This window comes from Barbus barbus, assembly GCF_936440315.1.
Source record: "Barbus barbus genome assembly, chromosome: 45".
In the NCBI taxonomy this organism is placed as follows: domain Eukaryota; kingdom Metazoa; phylum Chordata; class Actinopteri; order Cypriniformes; family Cyprinidae; genus Barbus; species Barbus barbus.
The window spans coordinates 17,186,811-17,206,735 of NC_136723.1; the positions used below are offsets into that span (position 1 = coordinate 17,186,811).

At 39.2% G+C, this 19,925-nt stretch overlaps 1 protein-coding gene across 2 annotated transcripts in view; it reads left to right on the forward strand.

Annotated features, from left to right (window-relative positions):
- The window catches only part of LOC306863698 (protein furry homolog), a 75,942-nt gene extending 56,266 nt beyond the window's left edge, over positions 1-19,676 (forward strand). For both annotated transcript variants that reach the window (XM_079407196.1, XM_079407197.1), the window contains exons 38-61: positions 174-277; positions 3,248-3,433; positions 6,056-6,257; positions 6,784-6,905; positions 7,024-7,211; positions 7,375-7,469; positions 7,725-8,338; positions 8,857-8,954; positions 9,376-9,552; positions 9,648-9,788; positions 9,888-10,070; positions 11,039-11,203; positions 11,369-11,443; positions 11,677-11,844; positions 13,007-13,204; positions 13,372-13,518; positions 14,398-14,558; positions 14,643-14,853; positions 14,968-15,117; positions 15,237-15,335; positions 15,565-15,648; positions 16,976-17,086; positions 17,485-17,687; positions 18,256-19,676. In XM_079407196.1, coding sequence (XP_079263322.1) covers positions 174-277; positions 3,248-3,433; positions 6,056-6,257; positions 6,784-6,905; positions 7,024-7,211; positions 7,375-7,469; positions 7,725-8,338; positions 8,857-8,954; positions 9,376-9,552; positions 9,648-9,788; positions 9,888-10,070; positions 11,039-11,203; positions 11,369-11,443; positions 11,677-11,844; positions 13,007-13,204; positions 13,372-13,518; positions 14,398-14,558; positions 14,643-14,853; positions 14,968-15,117; positions 15,237-15,335; positions 15,565-15,648; positions 16,976-17,086; positions 17,485-17,687; positions 18,256-18,514 — 4,141 coding nt within the window. In that variant the 3' untranslated portion in view covers positions 18,515-19,676. The remainder of the gene's footprint in view (positions 1-173; positions 278-3,247; positions 3,434-6,055; positions 6,258-6,783; positions 6,906-7,023; positions 7,212-7,374; positions 7,470-7,724; positions 8,339-8,856; positions 8,955-9,375; positions 9,553-9,647; positions 9,789-9,887; positions 10,071-11,038; positions 11,204-11,368; positions 11,444-11,676; positions 11,845-13,006; positions 13,205-13,371; positions 13,519-14,397; positions 14,559-14,642; positions 14,854-14,967; positions 15,118-15,236; positions 15,336-15,564; positions 15,649-16,975; positions 17,087-17,484; positions 17,688-18,255) is intronic.
- The last annotated feature ends 249 nt before the right edge of the window (positions 19,677-19,925 follow it).

The following is a 19,925-nucleotide window of genomic DNA, read 5'->3' on the forward strand; positions in this document are numbered from 1 at the left end:
AGAGATGCAATCAAGATTGTGAAATGTTGCATGCCAGATTCGAAATTGCATCATCCACATGAGCACTAGGCCACAGTTCCGTATCTTATTATATATGTAAATCTTTCAGGGGATGCTGCAACCAATCAGGTTAAGTATATAACACTATTCTTGTTGCATGTGTGTGCCGGCAGGTGTAACATAGCTGTGATCTTCATGACGGAGATGGTGGTGGACCACAGCGTCAGAGAAGACTGGGCACTACACCTGCCACTGCTTCTTCATGCTCTCTTCCTAGGTAAGCACTCTTTTATTTTCTCTTTCTCACCTCATTTTTTTAATCTAACTTTTTTCAGTGTAATTAAAATGTGGAGAACCCCCTGATATAGACTGTACCTTTTTTAGCTAAAAGATATGAGGGAGTTTATGTCTTTCCGTGAGAATGCACTCACATCTTTTGTCTGGTCTACTGTATGTAGTGCCCACATTCTCCACCGTAATTCACCCCAGCATTCTGTCTGAATAACACAGCACAACAATGCCAGAAATGTGAAAAATTATGACTCTTGATGTCGTCAGCACCTCCTGCCCACAACATGTTTCTCTTTATGTCTTTTGACTAGAGGCGCACCTGTGATATTTTGTTTTTCAGCCAAAAATATAGAGCACAACAGTGACTGTTCACTTTTTCAATGCCCTTTGTTTTTTTCCTTAAAAAAGATTTGTAAGCTCAGTAAAGGATCACAACACTACAAACTTTGATTTGAAGTGAAAAATATTTTGAAACTTGCATTTAATAAATAATATGAAAACAACATTAAATATTGATTTATAGTATTCAGATATTTATAGATGAATTGTGGGAGAGGGCAGTTGATTTGTTATGATTCTTTTGTTCCTATGGGAATGATAACTCCATCAGTGGAATTCTCTGTAGGGCTGTGGTTAGTGTAGTTCTTGATCAGGAATTCACCCTTTGCAGGGAGTTTGTTTGGCAGGCGAGCTGACCAATCGTAATGAAGAATCTGCCATTTTTGTCCAACAAACAAACCAGTCAGGAGAGCATATGCATGTTGGGAACTTGAAAAATGGTTTATTGACATGTTGCGCGGTTGAAACGATATCGTCTGATGTTCATTCATGTTTATTTTGTGCTATAACTAGTAAAGAGGAAGAGATGTTCACGTGCCGATGTTCACGTGAACTGAGGCGCTACAGCGATCTGTCACGACACATTAAAGGGCCACAAAATGATATATATTGTTTATAATTTTAAGGGTACGGACCGAATTGCGTCGGTACTACCGAGTACCGATTCACATTAAATCATTTGGTACCAAATTTTGGTACTTGAGAACGCATTTGGGCGTATGCGAGAGAGAGAGAGACCCTGTGAGATGATGTCCCTGCAACTCTTCAAAACACAACACACAGGGCAAACCGAAATGTTCTGAAGTGTGCTTACATTTCTAGGGTCATATGGTTTCCGCGAAAACGCGGACAGCATGGTGGAGTCTATTCATAAAAACGGAATTTACTGTATAGCGCGGTATGCAACGGAATTCATAAATTTTTGGATGAATAGAAGAAGGTCTGTCACTTAATTCGAATCGCGATATAAACTAGTGTATGTGAATATTAAAACGCAAAAAGATGGTTTAAATATGAATCCTGCATGTTCCATTAGTCTCGGTATGTATGAATAGTGGAGATGTGGTTTTGTTTGAACGCATGGTGATTTTCGGCCTTTGCATCTCACTACATGATGACATGAACTTACAGGCTGTGAGAGTCACTTCATGAGAATTTTACCGTTTCATTTGAGAAAACTAGCATCGTATCATATTGTATACACACAGAAACTTCACGGCAACCTGTCAAAATAAAAGTGCGCTTTAACATGTAACAGAAATATCTTACTCTTGTATTACTTTTGTACAATATAATGTACATCTTGATATATTCCATTTACTAAAAAATTTAAATAAAGCAATTAAATGATAAAAATGATTATTATAACCACATTAACCACTTAATTGTAGATTTTTTTATTTAAAGGAATATTCACACAATTTTTCTACCATATATTAATTTTAACAGTAGACCTCTGTTTGTTTGTCAAAAAATAAAAGGGTTTCATTTTCATTTGATTAAAAATAAATGTTTCATGCCTTCATTTGATTATCAGAAAAAATAAAACACACAAGAATTTCTGGAAGAAAACAAAAAAACAATTGTAGGGCCCTATTGTTCAAAATGTTGAAATTGAGAGTTTTGGACTTATTTTTTCACTGAAATAAATGTTTTTGTTGTTACACAGAGAGTAAAGTACCTAAAAAAGGTACCATTGGGTACCAGTACTGAATTACAGGTACCGATACCGGTACCGTACCGGTTCAAATGTGAACGGTACCCAACCCTAGTTTGAATTTCTTAAAATGGACAAAATTTGAAGGCTGAGACTTTCTCAGCAGGCACAGGACGTCAAAATAACGTCAGGTTGACATTGGACATGATGTCGGACAGATGTTGCATTTTGGTTGAGAATGAAAACCAGGTTGACGTCAGTATTTGACATTGACTTAACGTTGGATTTTGGTTACACAACAAATATCAATGTCTGACATCGGTATTGGACATCAAATTAACATTGACAATTAGACGTTGAATTGATATTGAATTTTGGTCACCCGACGTTGCAACCGAAATTTAACCAAATATCAACATCTTATGATGTTGTGTGCCTGCTGGAAATTTGTTTCATACCAGAAGTAACCTGCTCTTGTCAGTTTCCTCTTTGCTCCGTGATGTTTTTTTCACTGCACGAAAACATGATCTGTTGTGTGAGAGCAGCATAGCTTGTCGGATGTAGTAACAGTAACTAAGGGGGGCAGGTCTTTGCGAAGGCTCAATTGAGCATCATATTTAATGAACTTCAAATCACAATATATTATTTCTTTGCTCATGGCAAGTCTAAAAATATGTACAGTTTAAACGTTTGCAAAAAATGTCCTAATCACTTGCACTCTATTACAAGTATGCATCGTTTATGCATTGCCCTATTTTGTGTTCTGTGCTTCTCCTTGGAATGTATTCTGTATGATCTATTATCCGCGTTATGCAACTGTTCAACAGTGGGAACACCCTTTGAAAGTAATTTGATTCAGGTGCAGAATGTTGTTCATTCCTGTCCACTTCATTGTCTTCTTTTCTATTCAGCTCAAATCAGTTGAGTTCATTTACCTGTCCTGCATCTCTGTCCTCCCAGGTTTGGATCATTACCGGCCAGAGGTATTTGAGCACAGCCAGAGGTTACTCCTGCATCTCCTCATCGCCCTCTCCTGCAACAATAACTTCCAGGTCATCGCCTCTGTCCTGTTACTAACCAGAGAGATCGGCGACAACAAGACCCTCACCGTTAAATCCAGCTACCAGCCTGAATACCTCTACACAGGTACAATCAGTTCTCTACCCAGAATCCAACATGACACAACTGACAGAAATAAACATAGACTGTTTATTTATAACATTGTACAAAAAGATTTCCAATTTCTTGTTTTGTTTTATTTCCCAAAAGTACCAAAATCACAGTAGAGTTTCAAATTGTGCTCAGATATGCCTAGATACTATAGTCTGCAGGAAAAACATCTAAGACAAAGTGAACACTCAAATCAATCGTGATATATGGAGAGCAACCTGTAAACATTTCCTCTGGGGATGGTCTTTACCCACAATTGGTCTTTACCCACAATTACTTGTTTTAAGTACAACAATTGTACAAGAACATTACAGTCATGACAACTTGCACAGCATGCACAAAAAAAACCCAGAGACTTTGCATTAAAGGGGTCATATGCCGTGATTTCAAGTTTTCCTTTCTCTTTGGGGCGTTACAAGCTGTTTGTGCATAGATAAGATCCCTGAAGTTGCAAAGACTAAAGTCACAAAACCAAAGAGATATTCTTCATAAAAGTTAAGACTTGTCCACGCCCCCCTAAAATGGCTCATTTAAACATGCCCCCACATGTCTACGTCTCGATGTGGGAAGATTTTCATAACACCGCCCAAACATACACAATGAATGAGGGCGTGATTTTTATTCTCGCTGTTGTATTGTTGCTGCCGCCGGCTCCATGTCGTGGGGACACTGTGTTTCGTTGTGAAATTGAAAGTATTTTGTTTGGGCTTTCCTAAAGAGGACACAACTAGAAATCAGTGGTTAAGTTGTATTTACAACACTGTTCCAGAGCAGTACAACGCAAATAGTCAAATGTGTGCAGCACATTTTATGGAGGACTATTTCCTGAACCTGGCAGGAGAGTAGCCTACAATGCTGGCTTGCTCAAAGGCTGTTTCTATAAAGTGGGGCAATTCCAACTTTGCAAGGACAGTCTGACGCTTCTGACTCACAGCCTGTAAGTACGTTTCTGCTACTGACTATTCAAACGTGAGTTTTGAGCAGTAGAGTAGTGTTTGTTTGTCGTTTCTCCGTCCGATCACAAATGCAGACATGGTAATGTTTGCGCGATGCAACGCAATGTCATAAAATAATGAGTATGTTTTGATTAATAGTCAGAAGATATAGTTTACATGGAAGAAAACAAAAACAAATCATGAGCTCTAAAAGAATTACAGAATTTGTACAACTCTTGTTTTAGACCATCTACAAATGTTAAATCTTAAAATAAAGTGATAGGGTTAACACTGCTTCTTTCTGGGGGGGGGGGGGGGATGCAGCGATTGATATAGTTTATTTATATTTATTTTCAAAGCTTCAATGTACTGTTAAAAAAACCTTCATAACTTTTTATTTAATTCTAAGTTATTGTTAAAAACTAACAAAAAATGAATAATATTTTGCTTATAATTTCTGCACAGGAGAGACTTGGTGTTGTTTTCAAACAAAAGGAAATATATCGGCATCGGTACAGGCCAAAATGAGTTGAAAAATATCAGCATATCGGGCAAAAATCCAATATCGTGCATTCCTAGTTTTATTGTTTTAGACTCGACGGCGTTAGGAAACGTCATCACAATACTGTGAGGGGCGTAACATTTCCATCACAAGCTTGAGGTATTTGGCCAATCACAACGCACTGGATAGCTGGCCAATCAGAGCACGCCTCGCTTCTCAGAAAGATGAGCTTTGTAAAAATCGACGCGTTTCAGAAAGGACGTAGAGGAGGAGTAACAATAATGGCTGTATGTGGAAAATAATGTGTTTTTTTAACTTTAAACCACATAAACACATTGCATTACACCAAATACACAAAATATTGTTCTTTTTAGCAACGTCATATGACCCCTTTAAACTCATCTGACCTCATTTTGTCACATCACCTGCAGCAAAGAGCAGACAGTGTGAGTATAAGATTCACCTACATTTTCAACACAGCTTAAATTTACAAATGAGGAATTAGGTAGCTATTATGAAGTTAAACCCCAAGGGTGAGGATTTAACTCTCTTTGGCACAGAATTCAAAGTATTTTTGGCAGCTGTTTGTCTTTTTCACTGTAGAAGAGACCGAGGTAATTAGGCCAGACACCCTGCCAAGTCCCAGTTTGCATTATGACTGAGGTTTTTCTGGCATTTAATCTTTTATCCTGAATGTCATGTTTCTGTTACCTTGTTTACTGATACCTGAATAGACACACGTGTGAAAAGTCACTGCTGACAATTAAAGCTTGGAATACAAATCACAATTTTTAGATGTTTTGGCTCCTATTTTGATCGTACTGACATGCAGCAAAGACTACTGGTGAATTTGAAATGGAGAAAAGCCTCATTTTTAAATCTTTCTTAATATAAGAATGGGGTAGGAGTTTATAAGATTTTTTTTTCTTCATCCTACTCCTGTTCTTTTTGTCATGGAATGTATTTTTGTTGTGTTGTTGGATTGTTGTGGTATTTCGTGTTGCATTACCATGAAAAGAGAATAAATAAATGAAATGAAATGAAATAAACAAGGCCGCAGACACAATTATAAGAAAAGAAAAATGTTTGTGTTTACAGGTTTATGTACTGTTTTATAACCTGCATGCATTGTGTAACTAAACCACACTCTCGTCTGAACAGGGGGGTTCGACTTTCTGCGGGAGTGGCAGGCATCACCCGTGGCAGATTCCGGACTAAGCTCGTCCTCCACCTCCTCTAGTGTGAGCCTGGGAGGAAGCATCGGAAACCTGCCACAAATCACAGCTGACCTGGAGGAGCTGGATGAGTCCTCCACAGAATCGGATGAGAAAACCAACAAGCTCATTGAGTTCCTCACCACCAGGTGTGTGGCAAAGATACAAATTTTTAGCAGTTGTTTAGATATATGCGGATGAAAATAGATTGAAACTCAAATGCGAGTGTTTTTTCAGGCACATAAGACACTAATCTAGAACGCATAAATATGATTATTAGGATGACAAGACAAAATGGATGTTGCATCAACTATCAAATATTCATTAGCTCACACATCCTCTAGTGGCCAAATATCAAAATATTTTGTATTTTTAAATAAAATTCTAAATAAATTATTCCAATATTCTTTTAATATTAAAATTAATTAAAATTATAAATTTATTTGAAATGTATTTTATTTGTTTCACATTTGAAATTCACAGCCAATTTTTATAAATATCTCGTATTTATATCAATATCATATATTGTTTCCACTTTTTCCCTGGCAAAACTACTGGGCATTTCCCAGATTCATTAAATCAGGCATTTAGTGAGCAGTAGTTCATGTATTTGTGAATTTGGTGGTGGTGGTGGTGGTGGTACAGTGCATGGAGTACTGTCCTGTCCTTACTCAGGGCTTTCGGACCGCTTTGGTGTCATGAAGACATCACGCCAAAGAACCCCAACTCTAAGAGTACCGAGCAGCTCACCAACTTCCTGCGGCATGTGGTTTCTGTGTTCAAGGAGTCCAAATCAGGTAATTACCAAACATTTTTAGTGCATTTATGTGTCATATTTACAGAATGAAATATCCCCTATACATTATATCAGAACAGTGGTTGGTTGATAAGCGACTGATAAGTGTCATGTGTCAGATTTCCATCTAGAGCATCAGCTGAGCGACGTTGCGTTGCAGACGGCCCTATGCAGCTCCTCCCGCCATTTTGCCGGGCGCTCGTTCCAGATCTTCCGTGCCCTGAGACAACCCCTCTCTGCCCATGCTGTGTCCGACCTGCTCTCACGGCTGGTTGAGGTTGTGGGAGAACATGGGGATGAAGTACAGGTGTGCATCTATCAGCAAGAGTATTAAAAAACATCCATGCAATAAACGCTGTAATTCTATAGCTCTCTGGAATACTTCAGTTCGATTGGTTAAATACATTTGGTGGTCAAATAATTCTTAGTTTCAATCTTATTGCTATAATTTTTATCCTTTTGCCTTCCAGGGTTACGTAATGGAGATTTTACTCACTCTGGAGTCTGTTGTGGATAATTTAGCTGAATGTCTGAACAACAGTGAACTTATGGCAGCTTTGACGAGGTGAGAATTGCATGCTGTAGCCTATATATAGCCTATGTATGTTTTCCTACCATTTCAACCTAAAATGTTTTATAGCCACAGTACACTACTGTTCAAAAGTTTGGAAATTGTAAAAAGATTTTTTTCAAAAACATTAAAAACTTTAACCAAAACTTTTGAATGGTATTATTGATAACAATATAACAGGATGGAAAAAAGTATTAAATTATTCATTTGTTTTTCTTAACATATCTGCAATATCTCTTCCATGTACAGAGATTCCTCTCCAGACTTTCTGGTAAGCGGGAAGCTCAACCCAAACCGTAAGAGCACAGGGCAGCTGAACCTGCACCAAGAGGGCGGCACTAACGAGCGGAACAGGCACCAGCGCAGTTACTCCGTCCCCAAGAAGTTTGGTGAAAGCGGGGAAAACTCATCCTCCAACCCTCCTCGCAGCGCCACACTGGACCGCATCCAAGCCTGTACCCAACAGGGTCTCGTCCGATCGGCCCGCAGTACATCCTCCAACTCTACCTGCGCCGACACAAGTGTCATCACCGACCCCTCCCACTCCAGTCACCCCTCCAACCTGCTCGCCACAATCTTCTGGGTGGCAGTGTCGCTTATGGAGTCTGACTTTGAATTTGAATACCAGATGTCATTGAGGCTGGTTCACAAACTGCTGGCACGGGTTCCGTTGGATCTGCAGGAGAACAGGGAGAGACTAGAGAAGCTCCAGGCCCAGCTGAGGTGGAGTGGCTTTTCCGGGCTGCAGCAGCTGCTCCTGAAGGGATTCACTTCTCCGGCCACAAATGATCTTACGCTTCAGCTGTTCTGTCAGCTTACACCTGTTTCACGAGTGCCAGTAGTGGACACATCGCAGGCTATAGGTGGGTAGAATGGTAGTGGCACAATTTTAAAACCTGTTCACACAGGTCTAATATGACTAAACAACTCAAAACTAGTGACAAAAACAGTACTTGCTTTCTACTCCTGTCCCTTTTTAGACTTTGTCAGTGTATAAACTGCGTGTTTAAACTAGGCTTGTCATGTTTTGTTGGTAACTTTTGTGTCTGTAAGCTTTTTTTATGTTAATGGTTTCTTTGTTGCTATAAGGTGTCTACTTGCCTGTAGCTATTTGCACACTGAAGCAAGACTGAAGAGTTGATTCTACTGTCCCGCCAACAGAAAACAAGATGTTGATACACTATTTTATTACACTAAACCAAAGCCTAAAATGCTTACTTTTGTTTTAAAATCTTGTTGTTCAAATGTGTCTTTACTCTCATCTATAAGAGTGAAGGCTGCTCAACCTGATATGCTTTTACATTGTTTTACTTTGAAATGTCTGTGATATTTAGCTGCTTTCCTTTCACTTCTTTTCATGTTTTATTCTCTGCCTGCTCAGGTTTTCCTCTGAACGTGCTTTGTCTGCTGCCTCACTTGGTGCAACACTTCGGTAGCCCTACGCAGTTTTGTAAAGAAAGCGCTGAGAGGATCGCACAGGTCTGCCCCGCCTCCTTTTCTCTAAACTCTAAACACGCCCTGCACTTCATTGACATTTACACCTGAATGTGAAGACAAACTTGACTCATTCTCGACACCTAATCTTGTATTATATCCAACTTCAAAAGTGTGTTTCTAAACTTATTAGTCATTTAACAAGACAGCTGACTCATAGCATGCATCCTAAGTATTTACAATAAAATCTCAGCTAGTGTCCATATTACTGCAGCCTTATTTAGGTCAACCAAACGCCAATCAGTAGTAGCACACATCTAACTGAATATAGTGACAACTGACCACAATAAATAATTAATATTAAACCATATAAGTATAAAATTTTCTAATGAGCTCCCAAATGTTTAAATACCTACTGTATGTAATTTATGACTGTTAATGTGATTGTCTCTGGTGTGTTTTCTAGGTATGTCTGGAGGAGAAAGACAAGAATACTAAACTTTCTCACCTAGCTCATGTAATGACTCTATATAAGACTCGTTCTTACACCAGAGACCCCTTCTCGTGGGTTAATGTGGTCTGTCGCTACCTGCAAGAGGCCTTTTCAGACATCACACTCAGTCTGGTGACATATATGGCTGAGGTGAGCTGTCTTGAGGCTTAAATGTCCAAATATATGCTGCCTGCAGTTGATATTATATGTGAAGAGCACCCTTTTAATACCAGCTGTCTTTATAGTTGCTAGATAAAGGATTACCCAGCATCCAACAGCCCCTACTGCAGATCATCTACAGTCTGCTGAGCCACATGGATTTGGCAGGAATTCAGGTCAAACCTTTCAATGTAGAGGTGCTAAAGACCATCGAGAAATTTGTACAGGTGAGATCCTTCTGTTGAACCACAATGATTTAGGATTCATCTGGTCATTTATAAGAATTTCAGTCTCATTTTTCATACCAATATATGTGTGTCCTCTAGACGGTTCACTGGAAGGAAGCTCTGAACATTTTGAAGCTGGTTGTTTCCCGTTCTGCCAGCCTATCCCTGCCGTCCTATGCCCATGGTGACTTAGCCCATCTGGAGGTTAGCCGTATGATGTGGGATGGCTCATCTAAAGCCCTGCCAGGAAAGACACTGGAATTCCATTTTGACATATCTGAGGTACTTTACACAGTGCACACAATACATTTTGTTGTTCAATTGTTCACATGCATGCTTTTTTTCTTTGCTGTTGGCAAAAACAATGTTAATGCTTTTGAAAATATCAGTTTTCAGTTAGATTATACACCACAGGTTCTCTGACTCATTCACCTCTTCAGGTGTGGCTGTGTTGTTGTATTTTAACATACATTGGTTATCAGATCCCATGAAGGGCGCTGCCTCTTTTCCTTTGTTTTTGGTACATTTTAGACCAAAGGGAAGTCACTCAGGTTCTCAGCTAGCTTTCAGATGGAGAAATGGGGATAATAGTCAACAGAAGTTTGGGTAGATGTATTTTGACTGTATTTGTGATCAATAACTGCTCTGAATAAAGTGTGGTTGAGATCCTGCCTCTCTGAGGGTTTCAACTGCAACCTAATAAACAAAAGGATGTGATGTCCTTATAGAGCAAATTAAAAAAGTGACTACTTTTTGTGTGATGTTTGACACTTAATAAGTTAATGAATGTAAAACCTAAAACAATCTTAGGTTGATCGGAAGTTAATAGTAACTGGAGAAATATATCCATTTGCATTCAGCTGGTGCAGGAACCACCAGAAGTGCTGCTTTCTCCAGGTATAACAAAGACAACCTTGCAGCCAACTTTGTGTATGATTGCCCTCTTGTGGCTGCATGCACTACTGCAGGAAACCCTCAGTTCCTAGAATTGAGTCCTTGCCTCTGGTCCACCCTGATGAAAGTAGTGATATGCTATTTTTCCACACATGCTTGTTTATCTACCGGAAGGCTATGACTCATGGGTAGTGTGAGTCTATGAGTGTCTACAAACTGCTCAGAGCCTGCTGTTGTGCTGGAGTGCTCATGTTTGTGTAGAGGGTTACGTGTCTTTGTTCAGTCTATATTGTAAAATCTGTTTGTTTTTAAATGAGTTACATATGTAGTGTGTGCATGTATGTGCTTGTGTCCAGACGCCGGTTATTGGCCGCAGATATGATGACCTGCAGGGATCAGGAGGGAGAGATGGGAAAGCCCGTGCGATCGCAGTGACCCGTAGCACGTCCTCTACCTCTTCAGGGTCCAATTCAAACACCGTCCTGGTGCCAGTCAGCTGGAAACGACCACAATCATCACAGGTGACAAACATTTAATGCTGTTCATATTAGTCAAGGTACAAAGGAGGATACTTGATTGAATTCTCTTGAGCTTCTTTAAACGGTGTCTTTTAGCTTGCTCTTTGTTCCTGATTACATTAAATCAGAGTCTGCTTTTTCAACTGGTATTTTCCTTATGTTTAACAGAAGCGAACAAGAGAGAAGCTAGTGAATGTTCTATCACTCTGCGGACAGGAAGTTGGCCTCACCAAGAACCCATCTGTAAGTCCTCACTGTCACTGTTGCTTTATGACACTTATTGCTTTGGTCTCATAGATTAAGTCTGTGATTATTTTATATTAATAAAATCCCTAATTATTGTGCATCTAATGCCATAACAAATAAAGAACAAGTGTAAGTCTTACAAGGCATCTTAGTAACTGGACCGTTGCATGATGCTTTCTTTGCATACCCAGACTCCATGCTGACTCCACTGTCATGTTTGTTTACCTCAGGTGATGTTCTCATCCTGTGGAGATCTGGACCTCATGGAGCATCAGCCCAGTCAGGTGTCCTCTGAGGAAGGAACCCGGGAGGACACCCTGGATGATACAACATCAGAGCAGCAGTTCAGAGTCTTCAGGGACTTTGACTTCCTGGATGTAGAGCTGGAAGATGGAGAGGCGAGTAGAAAATCTGATTGTTTTTGTCTCACACACATTTGGAATTTTTACATTACAAATCTGTTTCATTCAATAAAGAAACTGATACTTATATTCAGCATGGATGCGTTAACATGATCAAAAGTGACAGTCACAACAAGATTTCTATTTCAAATATATGCTATTCTTTTGAACTTTCTTATATATACTACTGAAGAATTGTTAAAATGTTGATTTCTAAATACTTGACTATCTCTGTAGGCTTTATGTCTCTAACAAATACACTTCCTTCCTTTTCTTTTAAAAATACTTTTGGTTAATGTAATTGGATGTCATGTAAATCAATTTGGTTCCACTTTTTTTTTTTAAAGTGGAATCAGAACTGAAGCTAGAATCACTGAATTCAATTAAAAAATTCCTGTCCCTGCTAACAAAAAACAGCTTTCTTTCTTTCCTTAGTCTTTCAGTTATTTCATTCATGATCTCTCTGGATAATGAGATAACACTTTAGCTGATCAGAGACTGCCTGACTAATGTGCCCATTGCTTTTCACTGAACTTTCTCACTGTGTGGCTAACACTCTCTCTCTTTCTCTCATGTGCTGCCGTAGGAGCTGCAGGTAAGAACAGCTGTGTTAGCATGTGACAGAAGATGGCTGAGATCATGTTTCCATACCTGTGTCATTCATGTAGGCTGTCATCTGTCATAGGCTGCTGTGACTTAAGAGATTAGTTGTTTTTTATGTTTAATATATGGATGTCATATTACATACTGTAAAACTGCATGTTAGCAGCATCGCATTGCAACATTTTTTGTTTCACAGTAAATCATTCCTCGCTACTTCAGTTAGATAACTATTAGAATTCAATTCAGATTGTTTTAAATACTTTTGTCAGGTCTAGGATCTAGCAGCTTTCTTTTTGTGTTGTGTTTTGCTCTGCTTCCCCTAGCCTACAAAGGAAGTTATTTATTTAATTTTTTTTTGCAAAGTCAGAAACATTTTCAGATATTTGGTCTATTGTACAGTATTTACTATAAGTTTGCATGTGTTGTTAATTTTTGCATGATTAATTAGAAGTGTGTTATGTCTACTCCCTTGGGCCGAAGAGGCCAGAATAGTTTACACCCAACCCATGCTAGAGTATGCAGCTGTTAAATAAGTGGTGTGTGTTTGTTTTAATAGGGTGAGAGTATGGATAACTTTAACTGGGGAGTGCGCCGGCGCTCTCTGGACAGCACAGATCTGACTGAGCTCCTGGAGGAGAGCCAGCACTCCGACATCACCCCCTGCATTGGCCTACACGACCCCCAACATGACTCCGATGACTCCTCTGAGGAAGAGTCCAATTCCACCAGCCAAAGCCTCTCCCATTCTCAACTAGTATGTGCTATCTATCTATCTATCTATCTATCTATCTATCTATCTATCTATCTATCTATCTATCTATCTATCTATCTATCTATCTATCTGCCAAACTACCTACCTACCTGTTCTATCTGTTTTAGTTTGATAGTAGTTTTCTAAAACTGGGCATTTTCTGATTTCAGACCATGAACCTCTCCCCCTCAGAGGACACCAATCATACAGACTCTCTGTCCACTTCCTACGACACTACATCAGCTGACCCAAATTCTCTTAATGCTGCTACACCTTGCTTGGGAACATCACTACCAGATGACCATGTCATGCCGCCCGTATGTTTAAAATTACATTAATCTCATTAAAACTTATTCTGCAAGGGTGCAATAGAACCAAACATAGAACCTAGATCTACTTCATCATGTAGTTTAAAACTATTACTGGCATGTTTGTGAATCATTTAGATTTGCTAATATGACACCTCACATTGTGTAGGGTCACACAGTATTGATTATTAATAAACTGTTTTTACATTAATGTCTTATAATTATAGTATAATATAATATAATTATAATTATAGTGTATATTGAACAAAGACTTTACATATACAAGTACATTGCACTCATATTACTTATGAATGGGAGAAAATATAATATGTCTTGCCTTCTCAATAAAAGAGCCAATCACCAGTTGGTAAAGTCATCGTTCTGACAACACTGAAGACCACTTGCCTCTCTCTCTTGCCTCTCTTAACTCTTTTACTGTAACACATTTCTCATCTTTTGAGTTGACCTCTAGGATGGAGTCTGCAACAATTAGAAAAAGTGAGTGAAATGACATACTGCCAAGTATGGTGACCCATACTCGGAATTTGTGCTCTGCATTTAACCCATCCAACGTGCACACACACAGCAGTGAACACACACACACCGTGAACACACACCCAGAGCAGTGGGCAGCCATTTATGTTGCGGCGCCCGGGGAGCAGTTGGGGGTTCGGTGCCTTGCTCAAGGGCACCTCAGTCGTGGTATTGAGGTTGGAGAGAGCGCTGGACATTCACTCCCCCCACCTACAATCCCTGCCGGCCCGAGACTCGAACCCGCAACCTTTGGATTACGAGTCCGACTCTAACCATTAGGCCACGATTTCCCCCAAACAACAAAAACAAACATATTCACAGGAAAGAAGCTCACCAGTGATCTTATCTTCACAGGTTTTACCAGAAGACGAGGAGTCAAATGTCCAAGAGGACGACCTGCCATTCGGTGTGAATGAGCTGCCAATGAGGTTTGACTGTGGCTCTAGCACTAATCTGGACCTTCCTGCAGAACAAAACCGAGCTGGAATCAACCAGAACCCAAACTCCCTGCCCAGGTGAGCACAGTTCAGTTTTATATCATTAGACTTTTAACTGGCATGGCTATTGAAGGGTAACCACCTTTCTTCTGGTTTCAATAGCTACCATTTTGGGGAGGACCGAAATGATCTGGATGAGCTGGGCTTTCCTCCTCCACCCTCCCCCTTTTTCTCTGCCATCCTGGCAGCATTTCAGCCCACGGTATGTGATGATGCCGAAGAAGCCTGGCGGAGTCACATTAACCAGCTGTTGTGCGATACGGATGGGTCTTGCGCTGTCTACACCTTCCACATCTTCTCCACAATGTTTCAGGTAAAGTCACCCTTTATATGTACACAGTCCTGTTTGAAAAATTCAGTTCATGTTAGCTATTTAGAAGTCCAAAAGTAGGTTTTAGCATTGTTAAAATGTTTTTTTTCTCTATAGAACATCCAGAATAAATTCTGCTCCCTGACCAGCGATGCTGCCAGTTACCTTGGAGACGGCCTGAGGGGAATTGGGTCAAAATTTGTGCAGTCATCTGAGATGTTGGCCTTATGCTCAGACTGTCCCACGCTGTATGTAGATGCAGAAACGGTAAGTGGATATTCAAAGTTGATTACGTAAAGCCATGCCTCAGGGACCTAACCTAAATAATAGTTATGAACAAGCAGTCAGAAAGAATTTTTATGCTAGGTTTTTCTGTCCTCTTGTAGATTGTTTCTTATGGGCTTCTAGAGAAGATGAAGTTCAGTGTTCTTGAGCTGCAGGAGTATCTGGACACATATAACACCCGGGAGGAAGCTGTCGTCTCAGTAAGTCATTCTAGCCTGCTAAGCTTCTCATACAGAAGCAGTGGAAGCTGCTATATAGAGCTGCTACAGAATTAAGGAAGACCTCCATTCATGCGACTTACTAGAGGTGTGCCAATACTTCTTTAAGTGATCAGACTCATAGGATGGAGAGTAAAAGAGGCAAAACATTCAATCATCTTGCACTGAAAGAGGTATCATGCTCGTATCATCTGCTCTCCTCTTTCAACAGTGGTTGCAGAACTGTAAGGCCACATTTCCAAGGTATCCTGATGATGGTGTGATCACCTGTCAGCCTGGAGACTCTGAGGAGAAGGTGAAAATAGCTGTATATGCCCTTAAAAATGAGCTCTTATACCTTGCCACTGTTTACATGAATGAACATTCATAATATGTACACTCTAGTTCCTGTTAAATCTGTACATATTATGTTATTTAATGGGTCATATACACTACCATTCAAAAGTTTGGGGTTGGTAAGATTTGTAAATATTTTTGAAAGAAGTATCTTATGCTCAACAAGGCTGCAAAACAGTACAAATAGTAATTTTGTGAAATATTATTGCAATTTAAGTTTTTTTTTAATATATATATATATATATATATATATATATATATATATATATATATATTTAAAATGCCGTTTATTCCTGTGATGGCAAAGATCAATTTTTAGCAGCCAGTTCTCCAGTACTCAGTGTCAAATGATTATTCAGAAATCACTCTATGCTGATTTGCTGCTCAAGAAATATTTATTATTAGCAATGTTGAAAACAGTTGCGCTGCTTAATATTTTATTTTATATATTGATAAATGTCAGTGTATTGTATATTAATGTTTTTTAGGAAATGGCAATAATTTTTTTCAAAAATGTCTGATGAATAAAAAGTTCAAACGGAAAGCATTTATTTAAAATAAAAATCCTTTAAAACTTGTTTTTACTGTCACTTTCGATCAATTTATTTGAATGCATCCTTTCTGAATAGAATTATTCATTTCCTGCTGACCCCAACCATTTGAACGGTAGTGTATTTATCAATGCAATATTTAATGTAATATTTCCTCACTCTTCTTCTTTTCACTCTGTGCGCCTCCTTATCATCCTCTGCATGATTTATATGGCTTGGGTTCTGGGATTGAATGTGACTGGCACTAATCCTCTAATTATGTGGATGGGATTTCTGAGCATAGTGGCAGTCTCACGGATTGCATGCTGGGTATTAATGCTGTCTGTTTCTCCCTTCTCAACTCTTTCCTGTTTTATGACATGCTCTACAGCAAATGGAAACTCTGGCTGTAAGTTTAAAACTAAAAAACGTTCTCTTATTCATCAGTTAGAGCGAGTGATCTATGTTTGCAGCTTGATAGTTCACTACATGCATTCAGTTCAGATTACCTGCAAGCGAGCGTCTTTACTTGCTTGATCTTACACAAACTTATGCTGAATAACCACACTTTTAAAATCATGTAAATGGGCTTAAGACTGCAGAGGTAAAACATTAAATAGATTTTTTTATTATTGTTTAATGCATATAGACATACTCATTGATGGATGTCAGAGTTGTGTATTTAATCTTAGTGGCTGTGAGTATGTATGATTCCTATATTATGTCACGTGACTAATGGATCTGTATCATCCACAGCAATTGGAGTTGTGTCAGCGACTGTACAAACTTCACTTCCAGCTCCTTCTGATGTTTCAGTCCTATTGTAAACTCATTGGACAAGTGAACACCATCAGCTCTGTACCAGAGGTACACAGTACACCCATTACCCCGCTGATACACCTGATCTCTTTTTGCTTTATTTCATTATAATTAGAATTGATTCTAATATTTTGTAATGTGAGCATTATTTAAATTAGCCTGAAAGAGGTCTAAACAAACATTGTGAATTTTGGTGACAGTTTGGACATTTCTACAGTTAAAACAGTAACCATAGACACTTTCTGTTGTTCTGCGTCTGTTCTGAATACCAATGTCGTATCAGCCAGCAAAAAAAAGAAAATAATGTAGTGCATCTTTGAAAATGTATTATTATATATCAATTATTAATTGAGCAAAAAAATTGCTGACTTTAAAATGAGTTACTAGCTGGTTGACTTTTGTTGATTGAAAACACTCAGTCCTGATCACGTGCTTTCAATCTGTAGCTGTGGAACATGTCACGTGAACTGAGCGATCTGAAGAATTGCCTGCGGCTAGCGGAAGCCTCATTAGCTGGCGATCTAGAGGACGGGCAAAGGCACGGCTCCCAGTCCATCTTCCCCAGCTCAGAGGCAGCTGTACAGGCCATCCTGGAGTGCTTGAACAACAGCGAGTTCTATATGGCCATCCGCTACACTCAAGAGTGCAGGTGAGATATGACACCACTAGAGGGATACAAAACTCTATTTATTGTGTAGTATAGATTTTTTGATATTTATCAATTTGTTTTGTAAGTTCAGTTTTTGTTCGCTCTTCATTTATTTTATTTTATTTTTATTATTGTTACTACTATTGTTTTAGACTGTTAGTGTTAATGTACAACTATTTAAAAAAATTAACATTATTAGCATTTAACATAATTAGATTATCATTATTAAATTTAACATTATTAACAGTGACATTTTTATGTTGAATGAAGGCGGGTTGTAAATGTTTAAATTTTTGTAATATACCATGTATCAAAAAATAAAATTAATCTGTGGCCATTTTAATTTTATTTTAGTTATTAGTAATGGAAATCTATTTAGTTTTATTTATTTATTTTTAAAATTAATTTAGTTTTTATTTTTAATTAAGTTAATGTTTTCAGTTATCTTAACCGGTAACACCGGTGTGTTCAAGGGCATTTTATTTTTCGTTGTGATGTTGAACTTGATACTGAGAAGCATGGAATTGTACTGGTATTGAAATTTACTAAACTTTCTTCTACTTTTTAGACAAATGTGGCCAAATGACATTTTTGGTGGCAGCTCAGAGGATGAGATCCAGACTCTCCTCAACGTCTACTTCCGCCACCAAACTCTGGGCCAAACTGGCACTTTTGCCCTGGTTGGCTCGAACAAGGACCTGTCAGAGGTCTGTACAAAGATCATGGAGCTCAACGGAGAGATCCGGGACATGATCTGCTGCGCTCAGGGGTACCAGGTGATCTCATCCAGCCTCCTGGACTCCAGCGTGTCCGGCGTGAGTCTCTGACAGGAAGCCTGCAGCACCCCAGACCAGCCCTGGCCTGGACTGCCCCACCACTGGATTCCTCCATAGTCACCCAACCTCTCCTGCGCCAGCCCTCATCCCACGACCCTCCCCTCCTGCCACCCACTCCAGGTCAGATCCAGTGTGACGTTTGGAAGTGCTGCCACCCTTTTGAGGGTGTAACTCATGAACTTGTGCCCTTCTTAGGGAAACTTGCACAAGCATCCTTGACTGTACTGAATAGAAAGGGGCTTCTGAGAGTGAGCGTGTCCTCAGGTCCTCAAATGTGCAGCAATAATGGAGAAACGGAGCTGCTCCTGCGAGATTCCTTGGATTGAGCCACTCAAACGCATCTTTTAATTATTGCACTATGTTGACATTTTCATGTAAACCATAAGAAAAAAACCTGTTTGCTACTGAAAGCAATGCTGCATTTTTGGAAGGGTAGCACCCAAGTGAGAACTACCACTTGGTTTGTATGTTAACGTGGGGAATGTGCAATGATGGATCATTGGAACGGATGCCTTTCTACTGAAACCGTTCGAGAATGTCTTTTAAAGCGATCAGGACATGCTGCAAAACTGAAAATGGAATGACACAGGATACTGTCTGTATGTCTTCTGTCATCGTCATGATACCTGTAACTGTTTAATGCGGAGAGCTTGTGTCTTTGTGAACCTGTCCATCACTGGCGTATCGCTAAATATCAGCCTCCGCACCCCCCCACAGAGAGACAAACATTCAGCAATTTGTTCATACAACTGATAAGTTACTACTGCTGAAGCGGATTCTACTTCAAGTGCTGGTATGAGATTGTGTGGCTGGGTTTCAATCAACGTCTTGCACTCCACCGTACACAGGCTCACATTTAGGGTAAATTTGTATCTAAGAAATCAGTGTGTTGAACATAGTTTTCAAAACTGTTCTTTGTCAGTTGCCAAGCATGCATTATTGTATTTATTAAAAGTTGTATTTTATTAAAATGTTATTTGTATAAAGATGAAAAGGGAGGCATCACGTGGAGATTAGTGTTTGTCACTAGTGCATGCCTAGAGAGATTGCACATTGTAAAGCCTCTTTGGGAAAATTGTCATTGGTTTTTTTTCTCCCCTCACGGTGTAAATACTTAAAGCTTTTGTGAAGTAAATTGTGCTTTCTTGTTGAGATTCTCGTTTTCGTTATTCTGGCATCTGCAGAGTCCAAGAAAAGGAGTGATTTTTTTTCCACTGGATGCAAGTTACAGCAAAGACTTTTATGCAAAAGCAGTGAAACCTATTCAGAGTTTTATTCATGCACACATGATCAAAGATATTTGAAGAGCTGCATTTGTCGACAAGTGTTTTGGATTGACTTTAATTGCATGGAAAAGTTGAACATTCAAAATATCACTTGTGTCTGTATAGGTTTGGAATGT